The sequence below is a fragment of the Ursus maritimus genome, unplaced genomic scaffold (genome assembly GCF_017311325.1).
Source record: "Ursus maritimus isolate PB19 unplaced genomic scaffold, ASM1731132v1 scaffold_28, whole genome shotgun sequence".
In the NCBI taxonomy this organism is placed as follows: Eukaryota; Metazoa; Chordata; class Mammalia; order Carnivora; family Ursidae; genus Ursus; species Ursus maritimus.
The window spans coordinates 2,322,607-2,338,480 of record NW_024425341.1 but is presented as its reverse complement, the minus strand read 5'-3'; the positions used below and the strand labels follow the sequence as shown (position 1 = coordinate 2,338,480).

General features: G+C 51.1%; 1 protein-coding gene across 1 annotated transcript in view; it reads right to left on the bottom strand.

Moving 5' to 3' along the window:
- Window positions 1-1,835: 1,835 nt before the first annotated feature.
- The window catches only part of PLAT (plasminogen activator, tissue type), a 23,517-nt gene continuing 9,478 nt past the window's right edge, over window positions 1,836-15,874 (bottom strand). Inside the window, exons 2-14 of the mRNA XM_040643218.1 lie at window positions 13,977-14,074; window positions 12,819-12,861; window positions 10,827-10,964; window positions 10,378-10,488; window positions 9,847-10,021; window positions 9,117-9,208; window positions 7,711-7,885; window positions 7,104-7,189; window positions 5,561-5,756; window positions 5,311-5,447; window positions 5,041-5,181; window positions 4,021-4,187; window positions 1,836-2,735 (exon numbers count right to left, since the gene is read on the bottom strand). Of these exons, the coding sequence (XP_040499152.1) occupies window positions 2,577-2,735; window positions 4,021-4,187; window positions 5,041-5,181; window positions 5,311-5,447; window positions 5,561-5,756; window positions 7,104-7,189; window positions 7,711-7,885; window positions 9,117-9,208; window positions 9,847-10,021; window positions 10,378-10,488; window positions 10,827-10,964; window positions 12,819-12,861; window positions 13,977-14,048 (1,692 nt within the window). The 5' untranslated portion in view covers window positions 14,049-14,074 and the 3' untranslated portion in view covers window positions 1,836-2,576. The remainder of the gene's footprint in view (window positions 2,736-4,020; window positions 4,188-5,040; window positions 5,182-5,310; window positions 5,448-5,560; window positions 5,757-7,103; window positions 7,190-7,710; window positions 7,886-9,116; window positions 9,209-9,846; window positions 10,022-10,377; window positions 10,489-10,826; window positions 10,965-12,818; window positions 12,862-13,976; window positions 14,075-15,874) is intronic.

Genomic DNA, 15,874 nt, shown 5'->3' with positions numbered 1-15,874 from the left:
TACCCTAAATTTCCTAGTTCACACCGGGTAATGATGTGGTGTTGTTCTCTGGATATATTTAGTGTAATTCAAAGGAATCTGTTTGCCGGGCTGGGACTCTGCCCTGTAGCTTGGTCCGCGGCCTCTTGTGAGCAATTGTCTTCCTCCAGTCTGTGGTTGCCAGGACCTCACCCAGAGGAATGTTGGGGCCTGTAACTTGGCGTTTCCATCCCAGGAAGCCTTGCTGCTTTGGTTCATTTCATTCATTCGGGTCTCTGAAGAAAGGCTTGTCTTGCAAAGGGGGGGAAGGGGGTGAAACCCACTGAATTCCTGCCAGAGATGTGCTCGCTGGGAATCCTGCCTATTGTCCTTGAGCAGTGTTTGTCTAAAATGGCCAAGGTACACTTCTATCTCAAATAAAATCTGCCACTTGCAAGGGGAAACTTGGACGTGAGAGGTCTATGGCAGAGGAATCTATGACTTAAGTTTCTGTGATCTGTATTTATTTAACTGCTCCGGGGGCTTGAGTATTTCAGGGAAGTTTGGGTCTTCTCCCCTCTAAATCAAGCTCTTGGGCTTTAGAGTGTCTCTTCTGTGAGCTAAACCTATGTAGTTTTCTTCTAAGAACCTCTAAACTGAGCGGTTCTCACAGCCTTTCAGGAGAAAGAGACAACTGCAACCACCTTTTCTCCTCTCCAGGAAACTGCTGGCGTTTATCCAACAGCAAGCATCCTCAGGCTTATTCTTCCATCTGGGTGGCAGTGATGATACAAGTGTCAGGCTGCAGCCAGGAATAGGGACTGCAGCTCTAGTTAAGAAAGCAGTCTAAGAGAAGCAGAAAACAGCATCCTTAAAGAACATACTCGTGTGTCCTGGTCTGGGAGTTCATTGTTTTTTTTCTTTTAAGTTTTATTTATTTAACTAATCTCTACACCCCACATGGGGCTCGAACTCACAACCTTGAGATCAGGAGTTCTACGCTCTTCTGACTGAGGCAGCCAGGCGCCCCATGGTCTGGGAGTTAATTCCTTCAGATGAACAGGAAAGGAAAATGGAATGGGAAGAAAATGGCCAATACTAGCTTCTAGTCTGACCAGCAGTGGGATGTTGGCTATGCTGGCAAGGTCATGCTTCCGTTCTTATCCCCTTTCTTTTCCTTTCTACTACCCTGGTTGCTGTCCCTGGAGTCTGCCTACCCAGTCTGCTTTCATTCCATCCCTCTCGGGTTCATTTTTCCCGGGGCATGCTCAGCTCGTTACTTCTGTTACACACAAGCCCCAGTGGCTCCGTGTTGCCTACAGAATTAAGTCCAAAACTCAGTTTGGCATTGAAAGCACCATAATCTAAGTTCCTACCTACATTCTTCATGACCTTCACTTCCAACAACCTGTACAAAATCCTTCCCCATACTCCCACTGCCCTTTTTGCTCTCCAGATCTTTGTATTTCCATGCAGTGACATTCCTGGTCTCAGGGGTGCCTCGCCCACACCTCCCCACCAGTGTAAATCTTGCCCGATTTTTGAAAGCCCTACCTAACTCTGTTTTTCTTTAAGATTTCCTCATACTTCCTGGAGGTGAAACTCAGTAAAAGTTTTCTCTGCCATTTTTGTGACCCATCTCTGTTCTATCTGGGTACTTAAGTACCTTATTTTCCTGTCAGACCAAGAACTGCCTTCCTCCCCCTTTTTGCTGTCCACAGCACCTAGCACATTGCCTTGTATGCAGCGAGTATTCTGTGTATGTCAGATGAATGGAAGCAAATATCTGAGATGATTTTAAAAGTATGGCTGTAAGAATAAATGAACCGTGAGATACTGCAAGTGAAACAAAATGATCTCACTCTGATTTGGGAAAATATGTGAAAAATAATCTGAATTTATTATTTCAGCACAGTATAATACAGGGGTGTAGCAACAAAGTAAAAACCTAAAATGGACTGATATAAATATACTAAAGCCTAGTTTATCAGTTACTAAAATGATACAAGTCTCCTGTTTTATTATAAAGTTTATAAAGAAAAAAGGATTTACACTATACACAAAAAGATTTCCTTCCAAGAGCTGTAAAGTGGAGAAAGGGAAAGGCCAAATACTTGGTTCCGAAGGTGGTGCGGAGGAGCGCGCTCTGGCCAGCCAGCCCAGCCCTTACCAGGAGGCCCCTGTCGGGCTTCCCCGTGACTATAAATAGACATTCCATTTCTAAAGCAATCCTTCCTTCCTGAAGGACCTAGTTATTTTTTTACTATCGAGACATGCTTTTATCTTTTGGTCCCATTTCCAAAGCTTCTCATGGTGACAGATCAGGAGGTTGGGCTTCTCTCCTCCCTCTCTTCTGCCTGAGATGGTGGTATTCCAGGAGGGGTTGGCGTTTATCCGTCTTCTCAGCTGACAAACTATATTCTGAAATCAGATCTTAACCCCTGAAGACTTCTCAAATGGGAAGTACCTATGAAAACCTATCCTTTCCCCTCTCCTATGGGTTCCCCCTGCCCCGCCACCCACTTGTACTGTGTGGTGGCTCAGCGCTCCGCCTGGTGCGTCTTCTGAAGTAGAGGAAGCAGGGTCTCCCGCGATTTCAGGGACTTGGATGTCCTCCGTCACGGGCGCATGTTGTTTTGAATCCAGTCTAGGTAATTAATAACCTTGGTATATATACCAGGAACATCTTTCTGCCCGCAGCCGATGCCCCAACTGATGATGCCAACCAAAGTCATGTGGTTGTCCTGCACACACACCAAGGGGCCGCCCGAGTCACCCTGCAATAGAAGAACAGGTTGCGGAAAACACAGACTCTCTGGGGGGAAGTTAGGGTTCATATTTGTAGCGCTAATGCTGTATCCTTCCAAGTACTTGGTTCAGGGAGGGAAATTTTCATCTCAACGATCTTGATCCTGTAGAGATTAGGCTTTATCTACATCGCAAAGTAGAACTGAGATAATTGCTGGGACATTTCAGGCCACGACCCTCCTTTGAACTCTACCACTTACTAGCTGTGTGGCCTTAGGCTAACTGTGCTCCGGTACTCTTATCTCGAAGACAGGGATCACTCTACCTACTGTATGAGGTTGGGACGGGAATTAGTTGGGAGAAAGCAGGACGTTTTGTAAAACTCTTGGCAACTGTTGGCTGTTACTGTCTTATCGAATCAAAATGATTTCTTGTTTTTGTTTTTAACTTGCAGCTTGCAGATCAGGGTTTCACTTTACATACAACCTTTTCATGACTGTTGAGCTAGGGGTACAGCTGAGGTTTCTGAAGAAACCATTCAAAAACAGACAAAGGTTGTCAAGGAACTGAGGGAAATTGCTGATATGATTTACCTTATAAGAACAAAGCGCACAAAGTCTTCAATGCAAGAGCCCCGCTTCCTTCTTTTTGTTTCCCCTCTAACGCCCAGGCCCTCGATGGAGAGCCAGGCCCGCTGTAGGCTCAAAACTGTCTCACCAATATTGGTGCCTTGGTTATATTTAGGTCCTAACACCGCAGGTTGGTGTGTGTTCCATGCCAGTGCCTTGTTACCATGAGACAGAAGTATCGACTCTGATAAGGATGCCAACACAGCCTGAAATAGTTTGCTTTCCCAGGCGACAAACCTCATATTAGGGCTGATAGGAGTTTTTAAAACATCTTTCTCACAAATCATCTGGGTCGTACTTCCCAGTAAGCTGCAGTCCCTCCTCCCCGCTCGACATGGGAGTCTCCAATTCTCCAGCCCCCCCCAAAGTCAAGCACTGCTTTGTTCGTGTTGCTTTACCCATCACTTCAATAGTCGATCGATCACCTGGGCTTACAGGAAACCCTGAATCAGGTGGAGTTTCCGGTGTAGACACTGGGGAAATTTCCTGCAGTTTAGATTTCTTAAGTTTGGGTAACTTTGATCTCTCTCCGATTGTGTTCTTTCTTTGAGGCCCTCCTCTAGAATCTCTAGCACCTCACCGAGCATCCGCCCGGCTCTAACTTTCGTCTTGCTTAGGCACCTGGGGGCCAAGGACCGCTTTCACCCTCGGCTGGGCTCGAGCGCGCCGAGACCCCCGTGTCTACCTGGCAGGCGTCGTGCAGGTTTGCCTGGTTCCCACCACTTCGCGTGTCCCCGGCGCACAGCATGTTGTTCGTGACGGTTTTGTTAAACAGGTGCCGTGATGTGCAGCGGCTGGATGGGTACAGCCGGACATGAGCCTCCTTCAGCCGCTCAGAATAGAAAGGAGAAGCTGAAACACAGAAGGGAAAAGATCTGACAGTTTCAGGGAAAGTTGCTTGTAAACCTTTTAGAAGGAGGAAGCCAACTCTTCTAATAATGGCTAACCTGGCTCCAGCTCAGATCCATGAGGTCGAAGCCTACGGAATATTGTCAACATCGTTTTGACTGACAAAACCAGATATTTTGTAGAGTTTAGCCCATGGTTTCTCAGGAGCAGTGCTGCTGACATTTGGACCAGATCAGCTTTTGAGGGGGGCTGTCCTGTGCACTGCAGGTGTTTGGCAGCCCCCTCGCTTTGACTCACTAAGTGTTAGTATAAACCTCCATCCTCAGCTGTAACAATCAAAAACGCCTCCAGACATGGCCATTGTGTCCTGGGGGCAAAAATACCCCAGCTGAAACCACTGGCTTTACCTACTATCATTTAATTCTCATAACCTAAGGAGGCAGGCAATTCTAACCCCATGTTACCATTGAGGGGGCCGAGGCTCGGAGCCGTGTAACATAAAAACCCAGATCCTGGGTCCCACTGCCACAAAGTGCAGACGGAGGGTGTGGACTCAGGCCTACGTGACCAGAGAGTCGAAAGAGCCCCACACCCTAATCACCGGCCTCCACTGCTTATCAGAACCTTCCTGCAATCTCAAGCCCTTCAAAACACTTGTATTATTCACCCCTTTCTTGACCTGCACAGTGACCCCGTGAGGTGGGGAAGGCAGACGATGGGTTCTCAGTCTGCAGGTTACACAGCGTCAGTGCCTGAGCCAGGGCTAGAACATTCTGGTGACTTTTTCCTCTCAATAACTGCATGCCCCGCTGTCCCGCAGACAGACAGGATGGGGCTGAGACTTCCTTCCACTTACACGCCTCGTGCTTGCCGTAGCCAGACAGCTCGCATTCTGTCCAGTCGGGCAGCTGCAGGTTGGCCTCGGGGAGACACACGGTGCGGACAGCGTCGCTCTCCTGGGCACAGTGCAGCGAATCCGACTGCAGTTTCAGCAGGACTGGGAGGAGAGCGAGAAGAGAGTAAGCCCCGTGGGATGCTAGTCTGATTTGTGGACAGGGACACGAAGGAGAGGGCGAGGGTATGGGAGGCAGGGGTCATCTGGAGCAGGGAGAACAGGACATCTCACCGATATCATTGTTGTAAGTGTCGTCATCAAATGCCTCATGGACGATGTATTTTTCGACTTCAAATTTCTGCTCCTCCTCTCCAGGGACCTCTCGGTATGTTCTGCCCAAGACCACCCTAAGGTGGTGGGGATCATACCTAATGGAGAAACAGCCTTAGGACGCTCTGCTTGCCATGAGGCTTCTTCTCACGGGCCCCGGTTTCAAGGCCTCAAAGTCTAGGGAGACTACTGGGTTTTCCGAAGTCCCTACCTCTCCTGGAAGCAGTGGGCAGCAGACAGGACCCAGCAGGAACTGATCAGTATTCCGCCACAAAAAAACCTCTCTCCTGGTGACCTCCTGTTCTTGACAAAGATGGCAGCCTGCCACGGGTGAGAGGTGATGTCCGTGTAGAGCCCTCCTTTAATGCGAAACTGCGGCTGCTTGTACTGTCTCAGGCCACAGGTGGCTGGGAGAGGGAAGGACAGAGAAGGGAGATCAGACCTGCGGTCCTCGGGCCAGTTCCTTGCGCACCTGTCTCGGTTTCTTCCCTTGGAAGCCCGAGTTTCTATCGGCTTACTGCACGTGTCCAGGTTATACAGAGTGATAGAACCGTCTCCATGGTAACGAAAACCATGGCTTTCACCTGTTGAGTACCTAGTGCATGCCAACCACTGCACACACGCTACCTTTAACCCTCACGACACTGAGCTTCAGAGAGGCTGGGAAATTTTTGCCCAAGGTCACAGAGGCCTCCGGATTAGAGCCCAGATGTGTCTGACACCAAACGGGATCTTTCTGCTATGCTTCATTACCCCAGTTTTTTCCTGCACCACCTCCTGGCTTCAGAAATAATGCGGCCCTGCAGCTCCCTCCTGGAGAACGTCTACCCCATTTCTTTTCCAGCTACTCCACCTTGCCCGTCCTTCAAGGCCTCGGTGAAATCCTGCCTCCTCGTGGAGTTTCCTTAACACTCCCAGCCCACCCGGCTCCGCGCGAGCTTACTGACACCGCTCCCTGAGGACTGTCCATGCTTGGCCTTGGGTGTGAGTGCACTGGTCGTTTGTGTCCTACCTGCCCAGTTACATAACATGTTCTTTGAGAAACATTCTGGCTAATACGTGTGTTCACAGGAACGGAGTAATAATCATCTATTCTCAGACAATTTCTAAAGTTTTTAAGCAAAATGTGCCAACCTGAATTTTCTCTCGGTCTTCCATTCCCTCCACCCACCCAGTTCCCCTGTGCGAAATGGGCTCTGTGAGAGAGGCTGGAAGAGTTCACGGCAGGAGTACAAGGGAGGACATGGGATCCGACCGGGCTCTGGCACTCGGAGCCCCGTGAGCTTGGGCAGGCCCCGTGACTTCTGAGCTGGTTTCCTCATCTGGAAACTGAAGATAGGAAGACTGCCTCTCCCCGCATTGTCAGGAGCACGCTATGAGAGCGCTTTGTTATCAAGGGAGCCAATATATGTGAGCTACCCCTCCACGCTCACCACAACCTCACCACCAATCATTAATAAAGGCATCTGGAGAGGGAAGTTCAGAGCCTAATGAATTCTAAGAGAAATTGGCAAGTTCTTCTCTTTCATTTTGCCCTCTGTGTCACCCTTGTGCGTGGGAAGCGAACACCTGCTCAGAGCCTTGTCATCCCACTATTGCTTCAGTCATGGAAAGCCCCTCCCTACCACGGCCTTCCTGAAAATCTGGGAGCTACACAGTCGGAACCAGACAGCTGTGAAGACACAGGAAGTGGCAGAGGAAATGGTCAAGAAGGGAGGCTGGGCAGCGGGAGGTGGCCAAGGGCCAGGCCTTACAGCACTGGGGCACGTCACAGTATTCCCACGTCAACTTGCGGTCCTTCAGCACGTGGCACCAAGGCTTGGCATCCCCATCTGGGTTCCTAGATGACGAGAGAGTTTCAGATTTTCAATCCCACCACAAGCCACATGACAGAGGAAGGAAGCTCAGTAAACCAATGGCAAAACAATGACCTGGGACGGAGGGTCCTGAGTTCTAAACTCGGCTCTGTCAGAGATCTCACCAGGGGAAAACAACTTGAATTTCGTTTTTCTGTCAGCAACACAACATTCTCCTCTCACAGGGATGTTGGAAGGAGCTGTGAGCTGTGCTGTGAGGACACTCGTGATTCACTGGGAGAAAGTCACCATGTAAGAACAGAACAGATGAGGACTACGCGGCTATGGGACAGCACCTCCAACTTGGGATGTGGGTTGACAAACTGTGAACTTCACTCTTTGTAATAGGTGTTATTCTAGCAAGTGACCAGGTGTGACTAGATAATATCCACGGTTCCTTCTCACCCCCAGGTCTTTCATGTAACTTTAGGCATGAAATCTCCCATCCATACCCCAGTCCTGCCTTCTGCCCAGACATGAACCTCCCGGACCCTGTGCTACGTACCGGCAGTAATTGTGGTTGCCCAGGCCCAGGGCCTGAGAATTGGTCTTCCATGCTGTGTAGACCTTGCCTGTTAGGACTATGGAACTCCACTGGAGGCAGGAGGCACCAGATGTGGTGAGGCTGTAGGTGCCACGGTATGCCAACCCTTTTCCAAAGTAGCAGTCCTCATTTTTTTCTGGAACAAAAGAAATCTCGAACTGAAACAAAACCAATTAAATGCTACCACAGGCAAGTCGGGGTTTGCAGCAGGGCCTGCGCGGGGCTGCTGGCCTGAGAGGGTGAAGGCAGTCAGCCTGCCCATAGGAAGGGTGAGACACCATCCCACTTGCTCTCTTTCCTCCTCCTTCAACCCTTTTACGTAGGGGTGGTAAATGGCTTTTAGTTGGTGGGCCAACTTTCATCAGTCGGATGTGGCTTCCTAGATGGCTGTGTAGAGAGATCCTGAGGTTTTGTTCACCCTCAGCGGGAAGGGGTCTATGTCCAATTAATAGTGATTATTGCTGGAGCTGCTTTGAAAGTAATTGGGGATTTCCTTGTTTGTACTTGACAGGTTGAAGTGAATCAGAGTTCTTCCGTGGAGGGACATGTTAGCAGGCCCAGCTTCTCAGATTTTGTCTGCCAGTGCTCTGAAGGGTTTGTTGGGCTTGAGCACGGGGAGAGACTATGAACCTAAGGATGCCGCCTATTTTCACCAATTTGCCCCATTTTACCCTCCTTTCTCCCCATTTGAAACTGGCAGAGTGTACCACTATAAACAGCATAATTAAAGTGATCTTTAAGGCCACCTAGACCAGAGACCAGTGAGCCCCAATCTGCCGATCCTGGGAGGGGAGAGGTTACTCCAGAATTACTGTAAAGAGTCCTCAAATTCATGGGTATGTCAGACTTACCTGTAGGCAGAAGGCACATTATTATTGTATATGAATATTTAGAACTTTTTTAAAGCACATTTTTTATACTATTGTGATATCATTATTTGTAAAAGCACCACAGAATTCATAGTGCTTTTTTATAATTTAGTATTTTTAAATTTGGAAAATCTTCTCATATTAAACATCTTAAAAAGAGAGAGAGAGAGATTGAGAAATAGGCCCATCAGTCACAAAAGGGAGAATCTCCATTCATCCTCAAAAGGACTGGCAACCACCAACGCGGCCTACGTTCTCCTCTGTACATGAGAAGATGGGGGTCAGGGGGGTGAAGAGGCCAGCTCAAGGGCAAACAGCTAATTAGAAGCCAGGCCCAGGTGAGGACCTAAGTCTCCTGACTCTTCTTCCCTCTGCGACCAAAATGATGAACCACCAGCCTACTCCTCTGTCTCCTCGGTTGTAGAGACATAATCAGCTCTGTCCTCCTAGATTCTACTTCCGTGACGCCACGGGGGCGGGGAGGGAGGCTGCACTTACCCTTGGGGCAGGCTGGCGTGCTGCAGAACTCACTAGTGTACTTCCCCGCCTTGAAGACATAGCACCAGGGCCTTGAGTCTCGGTCCGGGTTTCTGAAAAAGCAGCCAGGGAAGGCCGGGCGAGGTGAAAAAGTGAAGCCTCCCTCTCAGACCCAAAGACTTTGTACCCTTCCGGGGAAAAGGTCAGTGCACTTTTGCTGCACACAGGAGAGTTGGACCACGTTGGGTGGAAGTACGGCTTAGCCACTGTCTCCACTTGGAGACTAAGTGTGGTTTAAGGAGATGTGCACAGAAGCCGTGTTGACAAGGGCTGGCCTGTGACCGTCAGTTTTATGGCTCTCAGCGCCCAGTTATCTAATCGAACACTAATCTAGGTGCTGTGAAGAGCTTTTGTAGCGCTGGCTAACAGCCGCGACTTGGAGTAAAGGAGGTTATCCTCCATCACGTGGGCAGCCTCATCCGTCCGTGCAAGGCCTTAGAAGCAGAGGCTGGGAAGAGATTCTGCCTCCAGACTGCAGCATCAAGGCCTGTGCGGCTTTGCAGCCTGCCGGCCTGCCACAGATTTCAGACGCGCCAGCCCCCACCATGGCCCGAGCCAATTCCTCGCAATCGATCACTGTATGGGTAGAGAACGTACTGGTCCTGTTTCTCTGGAGAACCCTGGCTGGTCAGCTACAGGCCGTTGCCCCAGCTGTCGTGGCTCCTCACCAGGGGGACGGTGGCCCTCTCACCTGCAATAATTGTGATTCCCGAGGCCCAGCCCGACCGCGTCGGGCCTCCGCCCGCTGTAGGGCTTCAGGGCCAGCACGCTGCTGTTCCAGTTGACACACTCGGCCCCGCTCTCCGCTGTGCTCCACGTGCCCCTGTAGGTGATACCCTGGTCCTTATAGCAGGTGGCACTGGCATCTGAGTGAAAACAGGACATGTGACACTTCCCATGGGAGCTCCCCTCTCCGTCATTTAGTTTCCAAAGACAGTCTGCTCTGTCGTCACCCCAAAACGGCGAGGCAGGCTGGCTGCTGAAGCTGGCGGGGCACAGGAGGTACCCGGGTGGCCGGGGTCACCCAGGCGACCGGAGGCAGAGCCAGACTCCAGCCTGGCACCCAAGGCTCTGCCCGCTGGGCCCAGCGCTCTGGCTTCCCAGCCCACCCTTGGATGATCCTTCCCTGTCCCCACCCCGCCCCGTCGCCACACACTTCCTCTCCTTTCTGGGAAGACTTGGGATTCTGTCCCTGTTCTCCAGCCACCCACCTACCGCTCACCTATTTCGCAGCGCTTGCCCAGAAACCCTTCAGGGCACTGGCAGACAAAATCGGAGAAATAGAGAGCCTGCCGACACATCCCGCCGTTGAAGCACCTCGGCTCGCTGCAACCTGTCAAGGCCAAACAAGGAAGCCCCGATCACTCTCGAAGCAGTTCCAAGGATAACAGGAGTTACAATTCCACACGCCGGGCACTGTGCTCCGCGGTTTACAGGAGGAGCTCGTTCCATCACAGCAGCCCCCGAAGGCGGTGCGCCCGTTCTCCCCACGTGACAGACGGGGAAGCTGAGGCCAGGCGGGAGAAGGCAGGGCCCAGCGCACGGTCCCGCTCTTTGGCTCAGCGCCTTGGCATTAGCCTAAGGCAGAGCACGCCCAGAAGCTCCGGGCGGCCGGACGCACAGGGGTGGGCACGCGGGCGCTCGAAGCTCCGGCTGGGAGCGCGGACGTACTTTTGACGGGCACCGAGTGGCAGTGCGGGCGGCCGCCCACGCAGCGGCAGTACTCCACGCGGTTGCCGCGCAGCCCCGGGCGCAGCCACGACTCGTTCTGCGCGTGCAGCGTCTGCGTCTTCTCATCTCTGCAGCTCCCTGGAACGAGAGGCAGGCGGCCTCTGGGGGGCGCGGCTCCCCGGCCCCTGACGGCCCAGCCCGCTCCTACTGACAGGATCCCTCGCTCACTCGTCCTACAACCCATCCTTCCTCCCTTCCTCGCTCCCAGCGGGAAGATACACGCACCTACGAACCGGTCACCAAAGACTGCTTCGATTGTTTTTTCCCTGGAGGGGCCCTCGTCCTGGAAGAACTTACCTATCAAAATACATTTACGAAGTACTCCTCTAATTTTTCATTTTATTTTATATATATATTTTAAAGATTTTAGTTATTTATTGGAGAGAGAGAGCACGAGCAGGGGAGAGAGGCAGAGGGGGAGGGAGAGGCAGACTCCCTGCTGAGCAGGGATCTTGATCTGGGCTCCATCCCAGGACCCCAGATCATGACCCGAGCTGAAGGCAGATGTCCAACCGACTGAGCCACCCAGATGCCCCTAATTTTTCATTTTAATTCATCAAAATTATGCACATATGTAGAATCGTCTACCTGAGTTTTTGATCCACATGAGTATTACCATACTGCAGTGACATGTTGCTAGCCCAAAAGAAAGAAAATTGACCTCTGGTCTGTGTAGGGAATGTGCTGCTCTCACTAGTATTTTTGATAAAATGAACACGGTCTAAGTACTCGCATTGATATCCTGGCCTCTCTGTCTCTTTGCAAACCAGAATGCCAACTTAAGATGTCTTTCACTTTTCATTAATTAAAGAAGTGACACATGCTCATTGTAAATAATACTGTTTTTCTGTTGAGGGTCCGCTGGGGCCAGGATACCCTTGTCGGAAATGCCGTGCTATCCAACAGCAAAGGCATTAAGATTATATGTTGGGGCACCTGAGTGGCTCAGTCGGTTAAGTGTCTGACTCTTGGTTTTGGCTCAGGTCATGATCTCAGGGTCTCAGATGGAGCCCCATGTTGGGGTCCTCTGAAGATTCTCCCTCTGCCCCTTTCCCCACCCGTGTGTGTGTGTGTGTGTGTGTACGCTCACTCTCTCTCAAAAAAAAAAATTTACAGCATACCTCACGCTGGGGAAACTTCTGCTTTAAAAGAGGTGTTGCAAAGCCTTCCAGACTCATGAAGGACAAGAAATGAGGAACTAGGTAGGTCATGAAGGACAAGAAATGAGGGCCCTAAGTTGGTAGCTTTAGACTTGAAGCTGGGCCCAGAGTTCTTCCAACCAGAGTCAAGACAATCTGGCTACTAGCATGTTTTATTTTTGGAATCCCATCTAATGCTCATGGGGATGTTCCTCAGGTTTCTAGAGTCGACTCTAGAGTGAAAAGTCTTTCCACACCTGTGGGACTTCTGTGAGGTAACCCAGGTTCGTTACTCCGGTTTTACCAACGGGAAGACATGGAAGCACGGAGATGGCAGTTAACAAAGATGCCAGGTGGACTCTGGCGGGATGGGGCTCGCAGCCCAGAAAAGGACCCGGAGGATGAGCGCAGCTGCAGCCTGGCCACGGTGTGGCCTTGGGCAAGTCGCTCAGTCTCTGGCTCTGTCTTCTCACCTGTGTAATGGGCTTTAGGCCACTGAGCGGGCAGGTTCCCACCAGCTCTGTGACTCCCTGACAGCCTGATGCCTCGAGGGCACTCCTGTTCCTGTCCTCTCGGAACCTGGCCTTAGCTAACTAGGTGAATGAGTAAGTGAGGAGGGGTGACACAGGCATCTTTACAGAATCACCCTGCAAAATTTCACCTTCACACAGCTGAAGTAAGCTGGGTGTGGTGGAAGATAAATCCCTGACCAAGCCCAGAGCACACCGAGCTCCTAAGCCCTGACTCTGTCTCCCGCTTCCGCAGACCCCCTTCCACCTTGGCTTCACCTTACCTCTGTAAGATCTGGCTCCTCTTCTGAATCGGGGGTGGATTTCCTGCAAAGCAACCAGGCGTGGAGGAAGGATTAGCACATGCTGGGTGTTTTAGGAATAAATGTGGTTGATTCAGGGATCGTCGCCGCATCCCCAATCAGATGCCACCTGCCCTGAAGATCCCCCCTCAGCGAGCTGGCCCCAGGTGCAATGCAATGCCCACTTCTTGCCTTCTTTTCTAATTCGTCCTCCCCTTCTAGGCCAGTGCTGCCAAAATCGCTTTCTGAGTGATGAAAATCTTTAATGCCTGTGCTGTCCAATACCGTAACCACTAGTCACATGTGGCGACTGAGCACTTGAAATGGGGCTAATGGGACTGAACTGAATTTTTTTATTGCATTTAATTCTAGATTTAAAGAGCCACATGTGGTCAGCGGAGCTGTAGCCCATCTCCGTCCCCTCCACGTAGCCATCCCCGACTCTCTCCTCTCAAATCTCGCTATGCCGGTATTGCTCACTGGGCGCTCTGTGATGCCCTTGCTTGCTGGGCATTTTTAGAGAGCATGTCCATAGTCTAGTCTCCATCCCAAGCAGATAGTAAGCAGCGCTGGACAGCTTGCCGGCTCCCCTGGCTCACGGCTTGTGCACCACCTTTTTAAGATGCTTTATGGATGAATTCAAACACATTTTTAAAAAACACCTCCAGGGGCACCTGGGTGGCAGAGCGGTTAATCGTCTGCCTTCGGCTCAGGGCGTGATCCTGGCGTTACGGGATCGAGTCCCACATCAGGTTCTTCCGCTGTGAGCCTGCTTCTTCCTCTCCCACTCCCCCTGCTTGTGTTCCCTCTCTCGCTGGCTGTCTCTCTCTGTCGAATAAATAAATAAAATCTTTAAAAAAAATAAAAAATAAAAAATAAAAAACACCTCCAAAGAAGGCAGTCAGTGGCGGTGGAGTAGAATTAAGAACTATCTACCCAAGTCAGAAGAACTGCCTGGGGTTCGCCCCCGGAACCCTGAAGCCAGGGCATCCTACAGGGAGGAGTGTGTGCACTGTGCCCCGTAACTGCGAACGTCTGCTGCGCCTCTGCACGCCGACAGGACCCCACCGTGGGGCTCCAGAGGCCATTGAGGGTACACGGGCTCAAGGCACGGGGCACAGACCCGCCCTGCCCTCCTACCTGGCTGGACAAGGTGAGGGCGGCTCCGCAAAGCAGCAGGACGCACACCAGCTCTCTCCTCGTTGTATTCATCGTCCCTTCAGAGTGTCCCTTAAATTCTGGAAGAAGAAGGGGAAAAAACGTCATCGTGTGATAGAGAGATCAAGGAGCACGGCAAAGGTCAAGAACCTACGACTTGATCGTGGCCAGTCCCTCCAGCATCAACTCCCACAGCAGGAAATGTCACAGATGTCTGGAAGATATTTTTAATTGTATATATTTTTTATTGTGGTAAAATACATAAAATTGACCATCGTAAGCATTTTTACGTGCACAGTTCAGAGGCATTAAGCATGTTCATGCTGTTATGCAACCATCACCACCGTCCCCTTGCAGAATTTATTATCTTCCCAAACTGAAACTCTGCACCCAATAAACAATTACTCTCCATTCCCCTGGCAACCACCAGAAAGTAGAGTACTTTCTGACTTTGTGACTGTGACGACTCTCTAGGTTCCCCATACAGGTGGAGTCGTGGAGGACGCGTCCTTTTGTGACTGGCTCATTTCACTCAGCATACTGCTCTCAAGGTTCATCCATGTGGAGCCATGTGTCAGAATCTCCTCCCCTTTTTTTTTTTTTTTGGTAAAGCAGGTTCCACACCCAGCATGAAGCCCAACATGGGGCTTGAACTCATAACCCTGAGATCAAGACCTGAGCTAAGATCAAGAGTCAGACGCTTAACTGACTGAACCACCGAGGCACCCCCGAATCTCCTCCCTTTTTAAAGCTGAGTAAGATTCAATTGTCTGTGTAGACCACATCTTGTTATCCATTCATCCATCAAGGGACACAGGTGGCTAGGAGATCATCTTGCCCAGAGATCTCTGTGGGCCAAATTGTGAGACCATCCCTTGAGCTTCTTGGCAGCCTGGGGACCCAATGTCCCAGCTTAGTTTCCTCAAGGTGAATTTCTGCCCTGGGGTCAACTAGGTGGAACCACAGAAATGTCCCCTCCGAAATACTTCAGAGGACACCATAGGGATTCTACTTGCAGCACCTCACAGAGCCAACCTACCTCCGATCCCCTGGGTTCTTGCACTTAGAACTCCCACACCTCCTTATCCACACAGGAATGCTCCTCTGCCCCAGCTCTCGCCCTCCCCACCGCTCCCTTGGAAGGTCTGGTCCTTATAGACAGGCCCGGCGAAGTTGCAGATTGGCAGAAAGGAACGGAGGCATCTGGCTTTTGGTCATTAGACTCAGATCTTCCTGGACACAAAATTCCCAGTTTCCAAGCGCCTTTCCCCAGTGATCTTGCCCTCTGTAGCTTAAACTAGGTTAGTTGGTCGGGGTGTTATTTTGTGGTCTGGCAGGCCCACTCACTCCTTTGTCCACAAGAATTAAATCAGGGCATTTCTTCCCTTGACTCATTTCCCTTCAGTCACAACAACTTTCGGTCCCACCCCTCCCCCTTCGCAAGGATCCTCAGGGCTCTGTCAGATCAGAGACTTTCATCCAGGCCTGGCTCTGGCTCCTTTGTTCCTTTGCAAAGAACTTCCCTGTTGGAAGCGCCCTTCCCCTCCCTGGCCACAGGTCCCCTTTTCAGAACAAGGGTAAAAAGAAAGGGTGAGTGGGGGTGGGGGGACTCTTTATGCCCCACTGCTTCTAATGGGGCTGCTGGGGACAGGCAGAAGAGGGCAAATGGGGGGGGGGTGCGTGGGAGCAGCGGGGGCGGTGGACAGAATTCCAACGAGAAAATGCACTGGAGGCTCAGAGGGCCCTCTGGCCAACCAGCACAGCCCGCCCCCGCCTCCTCCCCCACTTGTGAAGGAAAGAAAGAAGGCAGGATCTAATCTGCCTTTGTTCTAATTTGGAGTGCCAAGCCCCCCCCCCCCCCCCCCCCCCCCCCCCCCCCC